The following is an 18,842-nucleotide window of genomic DNA, read 5'->3' as shown; positions in this document are numbered from 1 at the left end:
AGTGTCCACTCGCGAAGGACACTGTCGAGAGCAACTCGTGAGAGTTTCACTCTCCAGTTTTCTAGCTTTGGGGTCAATCTATATGTTTATCCCCCTCCATATGCAAAAATACAAATAAAAATAATAATTATTTTTTGTTGTTCGTAATATAAATGTATGTACAGTAGGCTCTCTTATAACGCAATCAGAGAACTGTTTTAAGATACTGTAGGTGTAGAGAGTGCCCCATTTGAAGTGAACCGAATATTCATGAAATTGTTAATACGATATTGAAAAATGTTTCAAACAAAAGTTGTACGGTTTTAAGGAAGACATTATTCTTAGTTAATGGTTTTTTTTTTTGTACGCGGAGGAGAAGAGGGCATATGAAGGTCACTTTCAATTCTTTTAACGGAACCATGTAATTTTTAATTCCCCATAAAAAATGATTAACCATCTTATATGCTAAAACCATTGGTTCAGGTGATACAGTAGGATCTCGTTTATGTTTAGAACGCGCGCTTATGGGAGGAAACCACCGCGGCAACAGCCCACTCGACCGGGCTGCCGGAACTACACGCGCAACAAGTACAGTATAACCTCGTTTATCCGAACTCGTCGGGGTACAAGGTCGTTCGGTTAACCGACGAGTTCGGATAACAGAGACTCACTAACTACTCCCACCTCCGGTACTTATTTCTTCCAATAACAGAGGTCGACGTTCGGATCATAGAAGTTTCATGTTTTCGCATATATGTAAATGTTATGCGACTGTTCGTAACAGTCCGCATTTTCTCCTTTGTTAAAATTGGTGCATGGTCAGTCACAGATGTTCTTTGCAGTGTCGCCAGATGAGGGGAGGGAGCACGAATCGAGGGGAAAAATGTACCCTCTCTCTGCCAGTCCGGGTTAGTCACGTGACATTGTGATACATGCACGACCTTAGACCATATAAATCTATAGACACGGCACAGATAATTTTCCTTGAAGAAAAGATAATTGAATTTGTGACGTCACAGCTTCCAAAGATGTATAAGCTATGCTCACAGTGCCTACGCTTGGCTTATGGGTGGAGAAGGAGGGGAGGGGTGACAGGATAATTTCAAAGAATTTTGTAATTTATCATGAAATAATCAATATATGAAGCATATTTAAGATACAAATGTTTATTCTATATGTTTTATTAAGGTGTTACAATGAAGTATGAAGTAATAATTGTATTATGTATTAACTATTGTAGGAATTGATATTTAATTCTGAAGATTAATAAATTTCGTTATTGTTTTTTACATATAAATCGATCACATTTACAACATTTTAAAGTAGTACTGCTATTTTTACGTAATTTACATCTACCTCGCTTGTGATTAGTTATTATTAGGTTGTGGATCTTTATGCATTTATAGCAAAATTGAGTAGATGAAATTCACGATTGTTGATGTATGATTTCTCCTCTATTAAAATCATTAAGGGAAGAAATAACATTCAATTTAGTTTCTATTTCTTGTGATCGACAATGTGTAATGGCGTGGCAGCGTGTACGGCGTCGGTCTGCTGTGTCAGCCATTTTGAAATTATCTTAGAAATTATCTTGTGACGTCACAAATTCAGAGATCTGTTTGCTTCACTGGATCCTCGGATTTTTTATACACATACTATACCTATGCCGGGTCTATATGTATATGTATATGGACTAAGTGCACGACAGAGACGAAACGCGTCACGTGACCAGGCCATGGCGGAAACGTGGAGGGATAGCGTCGTAGAAGGGGAAATTAGAGTGGAGACATAAGTCTTAATCTGGCGACATTGGTCCTACATACTTCAAAACGTGTAACTAATAATACGCTGGGCTGCAGTTTGTATAATAGAGGCTCGATTAAGAATTTATGTAAGATTTAGCATTGATTGCTTCGTATGAAGGAGGTTCTACTGTATTTCAATTTTAATTTTCAATTTTCGTGTCCACGAAATTAGAATGCTGGTTAGAACACATAAGCGCTTTGTACTTCTTTGGGTGTTTTTAAACAAATGGTATTGAGCTAGATAATATCATTAATAATTTCAGAGGTATTCGAGTGGTTCACTTCAAATGGGACACCCGGTATATCGAGATATTACTGTTCTAGGAGTACTGCTACGCCCTCAGTCCCACCGTGGCTGAAAGGCTATTCAATATGATTAGTAGATAGCGGATCTTTATGCAAAATAGAATTTGTCAGAATGAATTGCACAAATTGGAATGAAAGAGAAATTTATTCTCATTCTTAATATGTTTAGTAGATTGAAAATAATATAGAAGTATGTTTAAATTCTTTTAATACTTTTACTATTTTATATTACTCATTTTTGTCATAAATGCATAAAAACCGTCTATTTATAACAAAAATTAATGATTAAATACAAAACTGTGAATACATTAGAAGAATCTAAGAGCATTATTACTAGATTGCGGATTTTTGTGCAATTTGCAATTTTTATAGACTAATTTTAAGAAAGTGGAATCAAATAAAATCTTATTTTCAGTGGTAGAAGTATTTGCAGGTCTGAAATAAATAAAAATCGCATTAAACACTGTCAAATTTTATACTCTAGTATTTTTTGAAAATGTTCAGAACCCATAAATGCATAAAGATCTGCAGTCTAATTATTACACTGTTTTCAACGAATTAAAATAGTTAGAAGACAAAATTCACTTTGGTCTAATTTCTGTGTGTCGTAAAGAGCTTAGAAAATTTTTCTTTTTCATAATAATCCGCAGCCTAGCTGTCACCTGTCGAAAATTTGTTATTTACTTCTTAACTCGACAAATAATTCTTTCACTTTATTGTATCGTAACGTCCACATTAGTGTATAATGTACCATATTTACGTTGATTGTGATAAAATTTTTTTTTTATATCAACATCGTTTTTCTTACGTTGCGTTTCCCTAAATGTTCACGATTGAAGGGTCGCTCGGTTAAAGTGTTACTCGAAAGAAACACAGTTACACATAAAAACCAATCCAAATCGAAGTATTCATATTTAATTTGTTACAAGTGGCTCAGTTTCATATTAGTTTTGTAGCCTACATCACATTCCTGCAACAATCACGCGACACCTAGCATTCTGTGGCTGTCGTGTGATAGAAAAGTGATCCGCGTCAGTTCGATCCACCCCTTACGTTCTGTTTAACCCTTAACTGGTTATATTGGGATCACTGATGACACCCCAACAAACTACGCTAACTACATTATTGTACGATAATTGCAAATATCAAGTTTCTTTAACTCCTTTCGAACATTTGAAACATTTGGTCTTAAATTATATAATTAAAGGTATCTTGGATCATTTATAAAGAATTTCAGAAAGGTCTGGACATGATACTTGATCCGAATACGAGTAAACATTGTGCCACTTAAGGGTTAAGAGGTCCGTCGCCATTTTCGTGTACGCAATGGCTGTCCTATTATTTCCCGCGACTCAGCTATTCTTTGATATTGTCTTGCTGCTCTTGGTTGGCTATCATGCGATCTCTTTTGGGAATGATATTTTTAGATCGCCGAGCGACGTGGATACTCTGGGAAGGGCGAGCGTGTTGCGCGACGGCACGGCCTTCCGGCCCGCATCCGCGCCGCATCCGCTTCTCCTGGAGAACCACTTTTATCAGCAATTCACTCATCCCTCAGAGACACCCGCACACCCCCATACCGCACCCCACACACCAACGGAATTGGAACAGGAACTGGAACGAGCGAGGTCCGAGGAACGTAGCAACTGCGATCTCAAGGAAAGCGTAGCCGAAGGTAAACAAACTCCTTGCGAACTTTTCTCGTTCCTAAACTCCGAATTTGACATATTTATGATAGCAATGAGTCAATACAGTCTTTACTCGATAATTGTCGCACATATCTAGCCGATACAAGTCCCAGAACTATTCCCACTGCCCGTGAGGGACCCCGACGCCCGAGTGGCCTCGGTCATCGAGGACTGTAAACATAATACGCGTCGGGTATATCTTCTTTCTAAAGAATGAACTTCTTTATTTCTTATTACTTTTTTATGTGATTTTCACGAATATATTCGTGGCATTTTTCTGATTAAAACGATACCAAACACGATAGAATTCGGATCATATTTATTGTACAATAATTTTCCGTCAATACAGGGTATGCCAAAACAATGTATACAGAGTTGATTAATAACAATTAGTCCAATTAGTCCAATTAATTACACCCCGAACAGAGAGAATAACCAACAAATTATGACCCGTTAAACAGTGTATACATATTTTTGGGCCGCCCTGTATAATTGTGATGAAGTAACTTTCATTATCTTTTTATGGGACTTTCTCCAACATATTCGTAACATTTTTCTAAGGAAGATGATGCCAAATAAGAGATAAGTCCGATAATATTTACTTGTGTAACGAAGGATGAAAGATAAAGAAGTTTTGTTATTGGATTAGTAGTGGTCTGCTGATGTCACACCGATATGCCCGACCCGTGTTATGTTACTCTCCTCGGCGACCGAGGCCAGTCAAGCTTCGCTGTCCTTTTCTACGTTCGCGAGTGTACCAAAGAATAGTACCTTCTAGCCGATATATGTCCCTGGTTAGACCCGCGTTGTGGACATAAATCGAGAAAACACTGTATACAATGCGCGAAATTATCAGAGTTCCATGTGTAATTCGTAATTTTAATTCAGTTTTAAAAACCAAGTACGATACAACTTCCTGCCATATCAAGTTGACTACAAATGTATCCGAATAGTATAACACGATTGGAGTTGAAAATAATGCAAATCGCGGATCAAGTAAGAGTGAACAAATCGAAATAATGAGCCATTCTTTGTAGATCTTCGAATAAAGCAAGAACCGGTGGCACTAACCGATCGAGAGAGGGCAGAAAAATTGGCGGAGAGATTGTCGGGGGAAATGTATTCCGGGGGAAGGGGGTTCGATGGCAGCCATTATGGGCAAAACTCGGATCACCTTCAGCATGGAGCGCAAATGGGACCAGCTATGGTGCCGTTGCCGCCGGCTCATCCCCCAACACCTGATCTTAGCCCCGCACCAACCACCCCGGCTATGTGGAACACGAAGATCAACAAGGCTGGCACTGTGTCCACTCCTGACGGTGAGTCACTCGATCATTTCATTAGTATGTTTGTGTCATTGTAACTAGACAACGGATCTGTAAGGGTGTCTTTCCCTTTTTTAGAGTAATTATTGCTTATATGGAACTAGGCCTTTTTGGAATGTAAACAGATAGTCTTGAAGTACAAGTGCTTCTTTTTCTTAGTTAAATTCTTATTATTTATTGTATAATGTACAAGACTTTTTCACAGCTTCGGCAGTGTAAGCACAGTGTTGCGTCTGTCACAGTGATAAAAAAACAAAAACCGAGAAATATTCTTAAAGTTGGACTTTAATATTTAACTTTTTTGAAAGAAGAATATAAAAAGTTGGAAAACTAAATTTATATTGTTGAAAAAAATATTATAAATAAAAAATCAGATAGATATTTTAGGTTCAATCCCTAAAGAAATATGCAAAGAAACGAATAAGCTTCATCCAAAGTTTACGAGAGGTTCGGGAAACGTGCGTATTAAACAATACATAATAAGAAAAATTTAATTCTAAGAAACCTCTTGTACTTCAAGACTATCTTCGTATATCCCCAAAAGGTCTAGTCCCATATGTCCAATAGTTATTCTGAAGAAAAATTCTTATGCAAAATAATTTTGACCCAGCGTATCAAAATCGTCATTTAATTATTCCAAAAATTACAACTCGAATGTTGTTCTTTAGGTCGTTAATTGCTTGTGGCTTGTTAGCATAGACTCGACTATTCAAAAACCCCACAAAATAATCTTATGGTGTTGAATCGCATGATCTTCGTAGGCCAATTGGAATCTGCATTTCGTGAAATGCTAACGTCGATGACGTTTCGATAGGAGAAACTGAATATTTATAAATGCGTTGTTGCAATTGTACAAGTCTAAGGTTAAAATTGTATTCGCTTCTACTAAAACAAAACGGCTTATGGTAGGGCACCCAATTACTATATTACTATACTAAATATATATAACTGATACAACGGATCCAAAAAAGTATTTGAACACTAAATTTACGTTTCTCGAGAAATTGTTAGTATATGAACTATAATAATTTCATTTAAAAAAAAAACAGTACAATAATAAATTTGCACTCATTTCAACGCTCGAAGCCTCTACATTTGCAGACCATCACTCATTTTTTCTAGGATATTTTTGCATGATACAGCAGCTGAAAAGCTGAAGACATATTTTTCAAATGTTACAAATGGAATCGTCTGTAGAAGTATGAAAAAAATATTTTTCTGAACGAATCGATTACAGATTTGAAGATTGAATCTTTCCCTCCAGAACGACTATTTAAAACTGAATCTACGATGTTTCTGGTTGTCTCGTAGAACAAAATGAGGTTCAAGTTTTAAACGTTCGTTGTAAGGGCGAAGCTTTAATTTTTAAATGTACGGTGGTTTCAGTCACGAGAAAAATTTTTCAATGTTTTTACATACTTTTGAATTTGCAACATTTTGGACGAAGGAAGTGTCTTTAGCTTCCCAGTCGCTGTACCGAGCAAAAATATCTTCGACAAAAATTAACGACGGATGGCGGAAGTAGAGGCTTCAAGCTTTAAAATGAGTCCAATTATATTGTTGTACTATTTTTTTTTTTTAAGAAATTATCACAGTTCAGATGTCGAGAATTTCTCGAGATCGTGAAATTTAGTGTTCAAATGCTTTTTGGTTCCATTGTGTATCATAGTATAACTTCATAAATACTACAAACATCGTGGCTCTCGTTCGTGCCGGATTAAACATCGAATGGGTTAATGTTTAACGAGACAGGCCTTTCCACGAATCTAATTCCAAGAGTGTTTCGTGCATGCATTCGAGGAAGGCCAGTCGAAATCGCCTCGCGAGGAGAGCGGCCTGTCAATAAGTGGAAGGGGCCGGAGAGTCGTCAGACACGAGTTGCAACATCAAGAAAGCTCTCCACGTGCAGCCGATGATGCAACGATTAGCCTTGCATTTTGTAACATTAGATCCGGAAGGCCTTGCCTTCCGGCGACGCATTGGCCTAGATAAACACCCTAATGTCGTTTCGGCTCCGGCAGCCGTAAAACGCAATCGTAGATCGTAGCCAATAATTGTTACGCAATCCCCTAATTTGAAATTGAAAATCTTTTCGGGAGGGAAATTTCGGTTACATCGTGGTTTCCCCTGTTTTGGTTCACATAGCAACATAGCAACTCCGAATAGCTGAATCACGGCAACTGTTTCAATATTAGCGTGATTTTATTAACACTAAATGACGGCTGCTGATATTTTGAATTTACGATTACCAAGATTGTAAAGGTAAAGCCATAAGAAATTATTCACAAAATTTAGTTCTTCGGGTGTATACTGTTTGAAAAAGGGCTAAAAATTTGGACAGATGCGCTCTTGTTATTTCTATAAAGTAATGGAAAATAGTAATTTTTAGTGCGTCGTGAACCTATTTCTTTGCTGCATATGTGTTTGTTTATTTCAATTTGTGATCAGTTCTACAATTTTATTCATTTGTTATTTGTCTAAACAATAACCCTAAAAATGTTTGGCTAGAAGAACAACTATTAACAACTTCCATTGCTTTTCTTTACATTTAATTGAAAACTATTGTAATTGTATCGAAAACTATCAGTCGATAAACACGAAAATAAGTTAAGTAAGATCTATTTAACTCGAAATGAATTGAAGTTAAATATTTCTTAATACTTCTTTTCAATGTTACAAAAAGGAAGGTCACCTTGGAATCTCCAAAGCTCTTTTACTTTGCCTTTAAATCAAAACTTAAACTTTTTTTATTATTAATTATTTATTTACGAGACTTTCACCAATATATTTGAGGAATTTTTCTGGTTAAAATGACACCAAATACGGTATAATTCGGATCATATTTACACTAACTTTCCATTAACACATTGTTTCCAGGACATTTCACCCGCGGCCTTGAGCCCGCGTAAGAAATTAGACATTTTTAGAAATCGCTAAAACTTTAAAATAACTCTATAAATAACAAAAGTGGTATGTCAATATAACAGGTATGTGCGATGTGAAACTGTCACAGAGACGATGGTAACATAAACCGTCGTTAAAAAACCCGTATAAATACGAGACTCGTCTTCCACCAGCAGAAAATGAAAAACGGATTTTTACACGACCCGCAGACCACCACCAGTCTAAAAAAACCGATTTATTGTGTTAATGTAATTGTAATGGGAAGTAACTTTCATTATATTATATATTTGTTTTATTATTATTATATTTATATTATATATATTTATTATATATATATAATATATTATTATATATATTATATATATAATATATATAGCTATTATTATATATATTATATATATAATATATATAGTTATTATTATATATATATTATATATATAATATATATAGTTATTATTATATATATTTGTTTGATATCATTTTCATTAGAAAAATCCCACGAATATATTGGTAAAAGTCCCACAAAAAACTAATCAGAAATAAACAAGTATTGTGATTGGTTTAGTAGTGGTCCCCCGATCTCACACCGATATACCCGAACCGTATTATGTTACACTCCTCGACTACCGAGGTCTCTCGAGCTTCTTAGCCCCTGACGGGGTATACCCCGCGGTAGTGGGGATAATTCCGCGACATTTATCATCCAGGCCTGGGCGACATATATCGCGAATTCCCTGTATACGGTTAGATAAATTGTTAAGAAAGTAGAGTGCATTGATTTTTCAACGAAATGTCACTAAATTTTCCGATTCGGACCACTGTGCGCCTTGGCGGTTCCTCGGAAAGAGTCGGTCCGCCGCTTTAATTTTTTACCTGTCCGAGCGATGCTCGCTTGGCCGACGCGGCGGTCTAACGCGCGGAAAGAGAGCAGAGCGGAGCAGAGCGGAGCAGAGCGGAGCAGAGCGTCGGTCGGCAAGTTCTTGTTGGGAAAGATTTACGGGCACTCTCGCCGGTGGAGGTCCACCTGGGGACACGTTGTCGTGCCTTACGACAGCGAGCTCGCCTTCACGGTCTGAACAAAGTGTACAAAGAGGATGCAGGCGACACGGTGCAGCCACTGGGAACATCTTTTGCTCCGGCGAGCAAATCACCGGGCGTGACACCGCGCGACGACACGACGTAAAACGCCGTCACGTAAAACGGTCCCGGTGGGGTGGTGTGTCGGGCCAAGTCGGGCTGGAGCCGGGCCGAAACTCCAGCCACGGTGAAACAACCCGGACAAACACGTATACGTGCCAGGCCTTGTCCCAGGATCGTGCGACACGGCCGCGGATCACGCTCTAACACCTACCATTTTTAATCGGTGCTAGATGAGCGGCCAGCCGCGGCGGTAAAGAAAGAAGCGAACCGGCAACTAATGCAACGGTTATTGACATTAACCGTGCTCGAGCTGAGCCACTGTGGAAAAGGAGACGATGCTGGAGAAAAGGGGGGCGCGAAGGGGTTGGGGGTGGGGCCAGGGTCGGACCGTGTGTGTGTGTGTGTCCACGGAAGAGGAAAAGACCAAGGAAGCCGAAAGAGAAAGGCTTTTTTGGTGGCCGGCGCGGCGTCGTCCGTGTGTTTCGTAAACGGCAACCGCTCGGTCGAATTGTCACAGAACGCGGAGGTGGTGGCCGATCATGGAGATTGCTCGGACATCCTACAGAATCCAACTACAGTTATGCTGGTTTTGATTTTATTTCCGGCGTGGCGCACAGTGGGCAATTTGGACGAAATCGGATTCAAAATCAAAGAACGTTCGATAGAAATGAGGTAGAGCGATGAAACTTTTTTTAAATGAAAGCTGAACCTTTGTAAAATATGGGAAAAATAGGGAGATTATTACCATCCAATCATTTCAACGAAAAAACGACTTCGTTAGTTTTTGTCACAAAAATCTATTTTTTGCAAAATCCTGAGGTCGTAGACAAATTTTGAGACCAGATTTGAAATCAGCGTGAACAAATCTATGGGAAATGATGTATAGTATGTTAAAAAAAAATTTTTTCCGCGCGTGGTATTGGAGAAACTAAAATTTTCTTGAATTTGTTCGCGTTTAACGAATTTTCTCGAGGTTAAAAAACGTTCGTACCGCAATCTCTCTATTTTTCCCATATTCTACAAAGTTGCAGCTTTCATTTAAAAAAAATTTCATCGCTCTACCTCATTCCTATCGAAAGTTCTTGGATTTTGAATCCGATTTTGTCCAAATTGCCCACTGTGCGGCGGTTGCGTTTCTCTTGTCACATGTTGCTCGCTTCGTCGCGACTCGAGTCTTTCGATCAGATGTCCCTATTCCGCGTAGCGCAGATCGGCTTCGAAAGCAACAATCTCATTTGAGACTTTACAAGAAAAATTTCTATGCCAAAATTATACTTAGTTATCACACGAAAAGTGTTGCATCCGTCTCACAATCCGGGACGGTTGTAACGCGGCATGCGATCGCGATAGTGACACAATATATTCTTTCACATTAAAGTATTTATTGAACTGAATAGCAATAAAAGACGGAATAATCGCGTTCGTACAATGAAAGTAAAGATGAATCTTCGTAAATGCAAGTTGCTTAGATTCACTCAGATTATGGCAAACGTATAAATCGCGTGGGCTGGTGCATCCTTCATGTGCCCCAATCGTTACATTCCATACATTGCACCCGTTTTTCATTCGGCTCACTGGAACTGAATCGGTGCAATAATACTCCTTCTCTTCTGCATCAATGGATTCTTCATTCCCGTAACTTGTTATTCTTATTTTTTCCTTTGCCTGCTGGCTTTCTATTCTCTTTTATCCTCTGTTTTTTTTCGTATTCTCATGTCTCCTTTTTCACGAATGTCGAGTGAGTAGATTGTAACGTTACTTTCGACCACGTGCGATGATGTTACGATTGTCCCTGACCATGGTTGTGGACTGAGATTACTTTTCGCTGACTAAACGCTTAAGATCGTTAAGTGACAATCAGTTTTACATTTAAAAAGACTAAATTTAAGATTACCAGAAAGAAAAGAAAGCCCTTATTCGCACGCGAAATGACTAATCACTATTTTAAGCCATTAAGAAAAAATGTTACTTAGTTACTTGATTGAGGGGAAAGAGTTACCCTGTCTCTGCTAGTGCCGAAGTACAGTGAATCCTCGTTACGAGTCAGTGCCAACCTTACGATTTGGAGTCAGTGGAACTACATATCAGCTAATTGCGTATCTACATGATTAAAATAACAATGTATACGTTGGAACAGTATTTTTACATAATATATCCAAAATTTGCGATAATAGCTGTAATATATTTATAAATATTTAAAATGTTGCTTTCGTCCCATGTTACTTTCTACCCCGGTCTGCCCTATATGTAAATACAGCCCTTGTATTTTGAACACAGCCCTCGAGGTTGATCAAAATTAGTGAAAATCAACAACTTTTATGGCTGTCTTCACCCCTTTCAACATAGATGGCGGCCGAAAAAAATACGTGTAAAATATTTTTCCGAAAACTACCTCCGCAAAAATTTCAGCGAAATAGGAGTGTCCAACTTTGATACATCCCCCTTTTTCAAAATCTGCATCATGCATTAAGTTTAATGAAAGATTTTGTTTCTTTTTAAGTAACATATAAATCTCATCACGTTATTCATCCGAGGCATTGTCTCTTACACAAGAGAAATAAAATAACGAGATACAAAATTAGAATACATACCTAGATATAAAATTAGAATGCAAACTTTAAATCTTTAGATTGCCTTTAAATTTTGCACACATCATTTTCTCACCAAGTCTCACAATTCAGGGGGGTGGGGGTAAGATCAAACGAATTTTGAAAACATTTTTCGACCACTATAGCTAAGGACCACCCTAGAGTACGCGTGTCCCTTCGGTACGCGTGCAAAAACCTAAAAAAATCGTCTGTTTTTGATGTCCGAGGCTAGACGATCGGCTAATCAGACGATTTTATGTTTTCACTGGTTCGGAGCCGTACAAAACGAGCTGCTTTCTATTTTCCTCGAACGCGATCAACTATAGTTACGTCAGCCCTCGTTCGTTTCCTTCACGCACTTTCTCCCCCCCCCCCCCTAACCAGTTAGCTGTTGCGACCTCTTTGAAAAAAGTGTACCTAAATTGCGTTGCAAAAATTAAACGATGACGAGTATACTCGTCAAACACAGAGTACGTGTGGCTGTTATAATACGGAATGAAGTTGTAATGAAATGACTTTTATTTTTTAACTTTATTACTAACATTTATTTATTTACTTAACTGAAACATATATTGCTCGCATACGAACGAAAATAAACATGAAAAATCAATTACTTAGTTTAATCCACTGTCGTGGAATAGTATTGCGTAAAGCTAGGTACAATACGTAACGACACTCCGCAAGTCGGACACCTATGTATTTATTCTCTCCGAATATTATTTTCATAACAATATCAATATCTTAGTGTAGGATTACTTGTTGAAGATGTGCTTGGTACATAATCTGGAAAATGTTAACCGATTCTATATACATACAGTCTTTTCATAATAATTATTTATATATTTTTATTTGTTCCGTTTATTTCGTCTTGGCCCCCAAATATTTAAAACATCTTGAAGTTTACGAATATATTTTAGTTTCCACTAAAATTGCAATTTAAACTGCAAACTGTAAGTACTATTTAGGTATGACGAGTATACTCGTCATAATACAAAATATCCTCATTTCTTCGTGACGAGTATACTCGTCAAAAACAGCAAACTGTAACTATTTTTTACGCGTGACGAGTATTCCTCGTCATAACGCAAAATATTGCCATTTCTTCGTGACGAGTATACTCGCCATAATGCAAAATATTGCCATTTCTTCGTGACGAGTATACTCGCCATAATGCAAAATATTGCCATTTCTTCGTGACGAGTATACCCGTCAAAAACAGCAAACTGTAACTACTTTTTACGCGTGACGAGTATACTCGTCAACACAAAATATTGCCATTTCTTCGTGACGAGTATACTCGTCGAAAACAGCGAACTGGTTAAGGAACCCGGCCTTCTTTCGTTATGGGCTTTCTCTGGACCGCCTGATTCCACGTTTGGAAGCTGAGGAGACAACGGGAATTCAGTTACACGAGTTTATGTTCACCGATCGGTTCGTCGATTATTCGACGCATGAATATTGATCACGCGGGTGACCGACGAGATGTGACGCGCGAGTTTCTTCGTTTTCTCGACGCGGGAACGCCGTAACAGATATGAAATAAATTACTGTTTTTGACGATGGAGCCTCCGTTCCACGGAATTTTAACGTTATGCGCCAGCTTTCTAATCATCGCTCGGTGGGAGCTGAATTAGAGTATGGGATTGGGTCACGGGAAAATATGCTTCTTGGTTAAATAATGGACCAACTGCATGAATAGAATCCACATACACGTTTATTTCTTCTCATTAATAATCTTAACGCGTTGAAGAAAGTACAGTAGCATGTTTAAATTGTATGAATGCTTTTACTGTTTCGCATTCGGTCTACTCATTCTTATCATGAATACATTAATGTCTGCAGTCTATTTATTAGTTGTAGAAGTAAGCTCTGTTCGTTCTACTTCGTACAACTAAAATAGATATTCAACCCTTTTCGGACGGGTTTTTTAAAATATTAACCCTTCAACTGCGCGAATTGTTGCGAAGACGTCACAAAAACAAGTAAAATTAAGTTGACAAAAATTGTATCATAATTGACGCGAATATAAGTTTATGCCAATATGGATGCAACGGGAGATGTTTACATGCAACAAATTGCGTTGCAAAAATTAAGCGATGACAAGTATACTCGTCAAACACCGAGTGTGTGTGGCTGTTATAATATTGAATCAATATGTAACATGGAATATTTCAAACATATTGAAGTTTACAGATATATTTTAGTTTTCACTAAAATTGCAATTTGAACCGCAAATTGTAACTAGTTTTTACGCATGACGAGTATACTCGTCATAACACAAAATATTGCCATTTGTTCATGACGAGTATACTCGTCAAAAACAACTAACTGGTTAATCATATTAGCAGTGTTAATGGATAATAGCAATCAAAGTATTAAGGACGCTTCGAATTAAATCAGTGAAATTTCAGCTGTCTAATTTGAATCTCCTATTTCAAAAATGTTGTTAACTATACTGATATCATCTCTCCCAAACGTCTTCTCGGATAATCTTCAATCTAAGTTTCCTGGATACTGGATTAATCCCTATCGTGTTTTCCGCATCATAAATCTTTTTGATTCGAATCTCCAAATTCCGGATTACTGTATACAAGTTTCACGATTCCAGATTTCTTCTATTCGAGTTTCTCTTCGCCGAATCGCCCTGATTCGACTGCGACTTCGACAAATTGGGTCTTTCTGTCCCTGATTAGTAGACTGCGGATCTTCATGCAAAATAAAAATGATCTACATCCTACAGTGTATTTATTCTGTTAATTAATAAAAATAAATAATAATAATTAAAATAAGAATAATAATAATATTAATTTTGATAAATTTCCAAGAGTGTAACAATAATTCTAATAATTAAAATAATACTTTTAATAAATTGCCAAGTAAATGTAAATGGTTTTGGTGAGTAATAGTTCTTACAAAAATCTGGAAAAATGCATACAGTACCTCCGGTCATCCTAAATTGGGATCATCGCAACGATTTTGACAAATAATTTGTTAGAATACTTTATATAGTATTTAGTATATAATATTTTTAATAGTATGAATACGTGAATTTTGCAAACTGTTCGAAATCGTCCGGACACGAATGACTCCACTTTACAAGTTTAACCCCTTGCACTACGATTTATTTTACGGTCTCAGTGATTAGAACTTTTTTGTAATTCGTAATTTCCTAAAAGAAGGAGAAAATTTATATCTATTGTATGCCTATATGTTCATATTGTATGCCTATATGTAACTGTACATTAACAACTCCAAAATAGAATTTTATTTCGGTTTAAACGAATCTTCATCACGAGTATGACTCGAAATTGTAAGGCAAAGGGTTAATTTCTTCTAATGTCATCAAAGTTTAGTATTTTCCTTTTTATCGTAAATGCGGAAAATCCGCAGTCTATCTACTTATCAAAATATTATAGTTCAATCCCAACCCCCAAGCACCCTGCGTTCAATAACCAATTTACAGAGTGGCATTGGAAGTTGAAATTCATAGTCTCCTTGACATTCTCGTGAATCGACGAGCAAAAATATCGGCGTCACGTCGTTACGCTTCGGTGTAGGCGACACGAGCGACTATCTTCGAGCGTCGCGAAATCGTTGAGCGTCTCCGTTAGAGAAAACGGACACGCCACGGTGTTCAATAATGAATGGCATAACGAGAACTTGCAGTCACGCTGGCGGTGCACCGTGTAGGCCGCGTGTCTCGTCCACCATCTTCGAGTTTCGCTTCGAGACTGAGAGAGCAGACTGCAATTTCGCCCACGTGCCTCGTAAAAGTTTCATCGAGGCCTGCACGCGCCGTGCCGGACACTCGCTTAGGTACGCCGCGGCTGCTCAAACATTCATTCATTGTTTCCGACTATTAATTCCGTATGCGGGATCGTCTGGGCGTCAGCTCGTCTTCATGTTCCAGGTATACGCTCGGGCCCACGAAATCTTTATCGGCGCAGTTTCGTGTCTGACAGACAGTTTCGTGTCTGGCCATCGAGATTTCATTCTTCTTTCACTTTATTCGCTGTACCTTCCGCCAGAATATGCAACTTTACTCTGTTTCACTTTCGTTATTTGGCCAGTTGCCCAAGCCTCTATCACATCGTTCGGTATACAGTGAATTTTCGATATATGTCAGCAACACGGGTCTTGATGTCGTTTATCCTCCAGGAGACATTATTCTTTCGATCCGCGCCGAACGTAGAAAAGCACAGCGATGCTCGCCGCCGATTTTCGGTCGCCGAAGAGTGTAAACATATTCGTCCTATATTTTATATGTCAAAGTCACAGCGACAAATGTTGTGACGAAGGCTTTTAAACTGTACCGACAGCCGCGACTCTCCGTGTCTCTTCCTGTCCAATACGACCCCTTCTTTGCGTGCGAAATTTTCATCGTTCATTACTAGACTGCGGATATTTATACAATTTCGAATTTTTGTAGACAAATTTTAAGAAAATAGAATGAAATAGAATCCTATTTTTCATGGGAACAGCCTCTGTAGATCCAAAACAAATAAAAATCCTACTAAATTCTATCAAATTTTATATTATAGCATTTTTTGAAAATTTTCACAAGCCATAAATGCATAAAGATCCGCAGTCTATTCATTACACGAGTCAATATCATCGGATATATCATATTTGGTACCATTTTCATTAGATAAATACCGTGAATATGTTGGTGAAAGTCCCATAAAAAATAAAGAAGTTCTGTTATTTTGGTATTATGTTTAAAGTGACTTTCATATCTCCTTTACGCGTCCGCTTGTCGAAAAACTGCGATCACTATATTATTAATTGTTCTAAATCCTATAACTTTTATTTGAAACATTTTCGCGTTCTGTTTCAAATAACGAAGATATTTGAACAGATTTCGTGGCACATACTGTATAGTCATTGGCGAACACATAGTTGTACAATAGACATAAATTTTCTCTTCCCTCTTGGACATTCTGGACGACGAAAAAATTCAAACAACTGTAATCGTAAATCGTAGTGCAGGGGATGAATTAATAAGAACAAAATAATTTTGTTTGAGGTTTTATTATTTTGTAGATTTCGGTTATGTCGAACACGTCGGGGCTAATATCCTTTGGCTGAATTAAGCGACTGTCCGAATTAAGCGAAGAGAATCAGGGCTAGCCAATGGTGTTTTGTTCTCTGAGGTTTGCTCCAAATAAACGACTGCTCCGATTAACCAGCTGCTCAAATAAAGTGGAACTGTGTTCCGAGTTCAAGGATAAGGGATTAAACTTATTAAGTTTAATTGCTGATATGAACTAATTACGAGATTATTATGATACAAGATCAGACCCTCGTAGAGCTTTTGTGAACATTTTACTGCGCAGAATTGCATAATACCAAAAGCATTTTAAGCGCACAAAACCTGCAGTTTAGTTATAACTGATTCTAACAAAAGTGAACATATTAATATCTATATTTATAATAATGAGGCATGCTGAATGTGAACTGTTTTGTCTGACCACGAGAAGCACATTCTACTGTAGAGAGAATCACGTGAAATTATTTCAAATTTTGGAATCAATTAGACATTTACCTATTAGATCCTAAATTAGTTATGTTTACTGTATCGAAGTGTGTTGTATGAGGACTGTTTTGTCTGACCATGAGGAACACATTCTACTGTGGAGAAAATCACGTGCAATTGCTATAAATTTTGGGTTCAATTACTTTGCTTGTTCGATTCTAAATACAATGAAAATCTTCTTTGCATGTGTTGCTATTAATATTTTGTTTAACATTTCTGGTACGTTCGCTACATAAACTAATTATGTTTGTGTACCTTCTTTCGCCATGCCCGGCTTATTTGCACATTCTATTATCGTAGAATCGGTCGCTCGGAATGTTAAAATCCTGCGGCGATTGAACCTTGACATCGTTCGAACTCTTCGAGAATTTCCATATTAAATGATTTTATCTGATACTGATTATGATACTGATTCGATTAATCTTGATCTTCGAGAGGCGAAACCTGCTTTTTAGTGATAGTTACTCACGCTTCTTCCTAATTGGCTCGACTCGAATTTATTCGTCTATTAAGAAACACAGTGACGACCAAAACTTGAATCAATGATTTATTATTTATTTATTAAAGCTCAAGAAGCATGTAATTTTAAATTTATTTCAAAACGATTGACATTTTAATCCTGTTGCATTTAGTTCATTAATTATAATTAGACTGCGAATCTTTAGGAATTCTTTGCGCGAAGACCAATGCGCAAATCCTTCCGAATCTTTAAGGTTACTTCATTCACTATTGTGTGAAACCTCACAATACTCATGAAAACCTCATGAAAACTCAACTGTGCTATGTGCAGTCACGTGCTGATTAGTCAATTACTGGTACACTGATGAAACTGTTTTCCCAATATGTAAATCTTATAATTTTGTAATAAAAAAATTCATTTTTTTGCACGTTCGAACATTTGATATACATATTGCAGTATATTTATTTCATTAATTCATTCTCGTAACATAAAATATCAGATATAGTAAAAATATTCCCTTAATAAATTAGCGAGATTTCTTAGTAAAAGCTTAAGAAATTCTTCAAGATTTGTTATAGATATGACACATGTTTCAAAATAATAATTTTCAACTAATAAGTTTTAATTTTATATAACGATTATTTTTATTAATGTTAACTAATTTTTATTTCTAATTATATTAACAAGTAAGGTAAAAAATAAATGAAATTTGTATTGCTGTCTGCATACCGGGTCAGCCACTGGGCCGTTCACCTTAGATGACGATTTTCTGGAACAATGATTTCATTGGTTCAATTCTGCTCGTCACTGTGGTTTCTTGGACCCTACCAAGGATTCCAGCAACAGTTCTTTGGGATTCTCTGGTAGCGGGAAGCTTTGCGGATCACGTGCGAATCAGGAAGGTCCAAGAATACCTAACGCCGCTCGATTTAGGTCACGGGTTCTTAGAAACGATTAGTTCTTCTCGGTTCTCGTAACGCGCAAGCCTCGAAACCGAGTTTAACCTTCCGCCGCACCGCACCGTCGAAATCATTGCACAATGCAACGACAGCGTGTAGTCCTTGCTTGGCACATGACATCTTGACCGGTAAACCTTCATGACTAATCTAGA

At 37.4% G+C, this 18,842-nt stretch overlaps 1 protein-coding gene across 1 annotated transcript in view; it reads left to right on the top strand.

The window, feature by feature from the left end:
• Positions 1 to 18,842, top strand: part of Chinmo (Chronologically inappropriate morphogenesis) — a 123,557-nt gene that overhangs the window by 67,767 nt on the left and 36,948 nt on the right. The window contains exons 5-6 of the mRNA XM_076787660.1: positions 3,518 to 3,765; positions 4,816 to 5,097. Coding sequence (XP_076643775.1) covers positions 3,518 to 3,765; positions 4,816 to 5,097 — 530 coding nt within the window. The remainder of the gene's footprint in view (positions 1 to 3,517; positions 3,766 to 4,815; positions 5,098 to 18,842) is intronic.

The sequence above is a fragment of the Halictus rubicundus genome, chromosome 5 (assembly GCF_050948215.1).
Source record: "Halictus rubicundus isolate RS-2024b chromosome 5, iyHalRubi1_principal, whole genome shotgun sequence".
NCBI classification, from domain to species: Eukaryota; Metazoa; Arthropoda; class Insecta; order Hymenoptera; family Halictidae; genus Halictus; species Halictus rubicundus.
The sequence above is the reverse complement of the archived record's forward strand: the minus strand, read 5'-3'. Positions and strand labels throughout refer to the sequence as shown.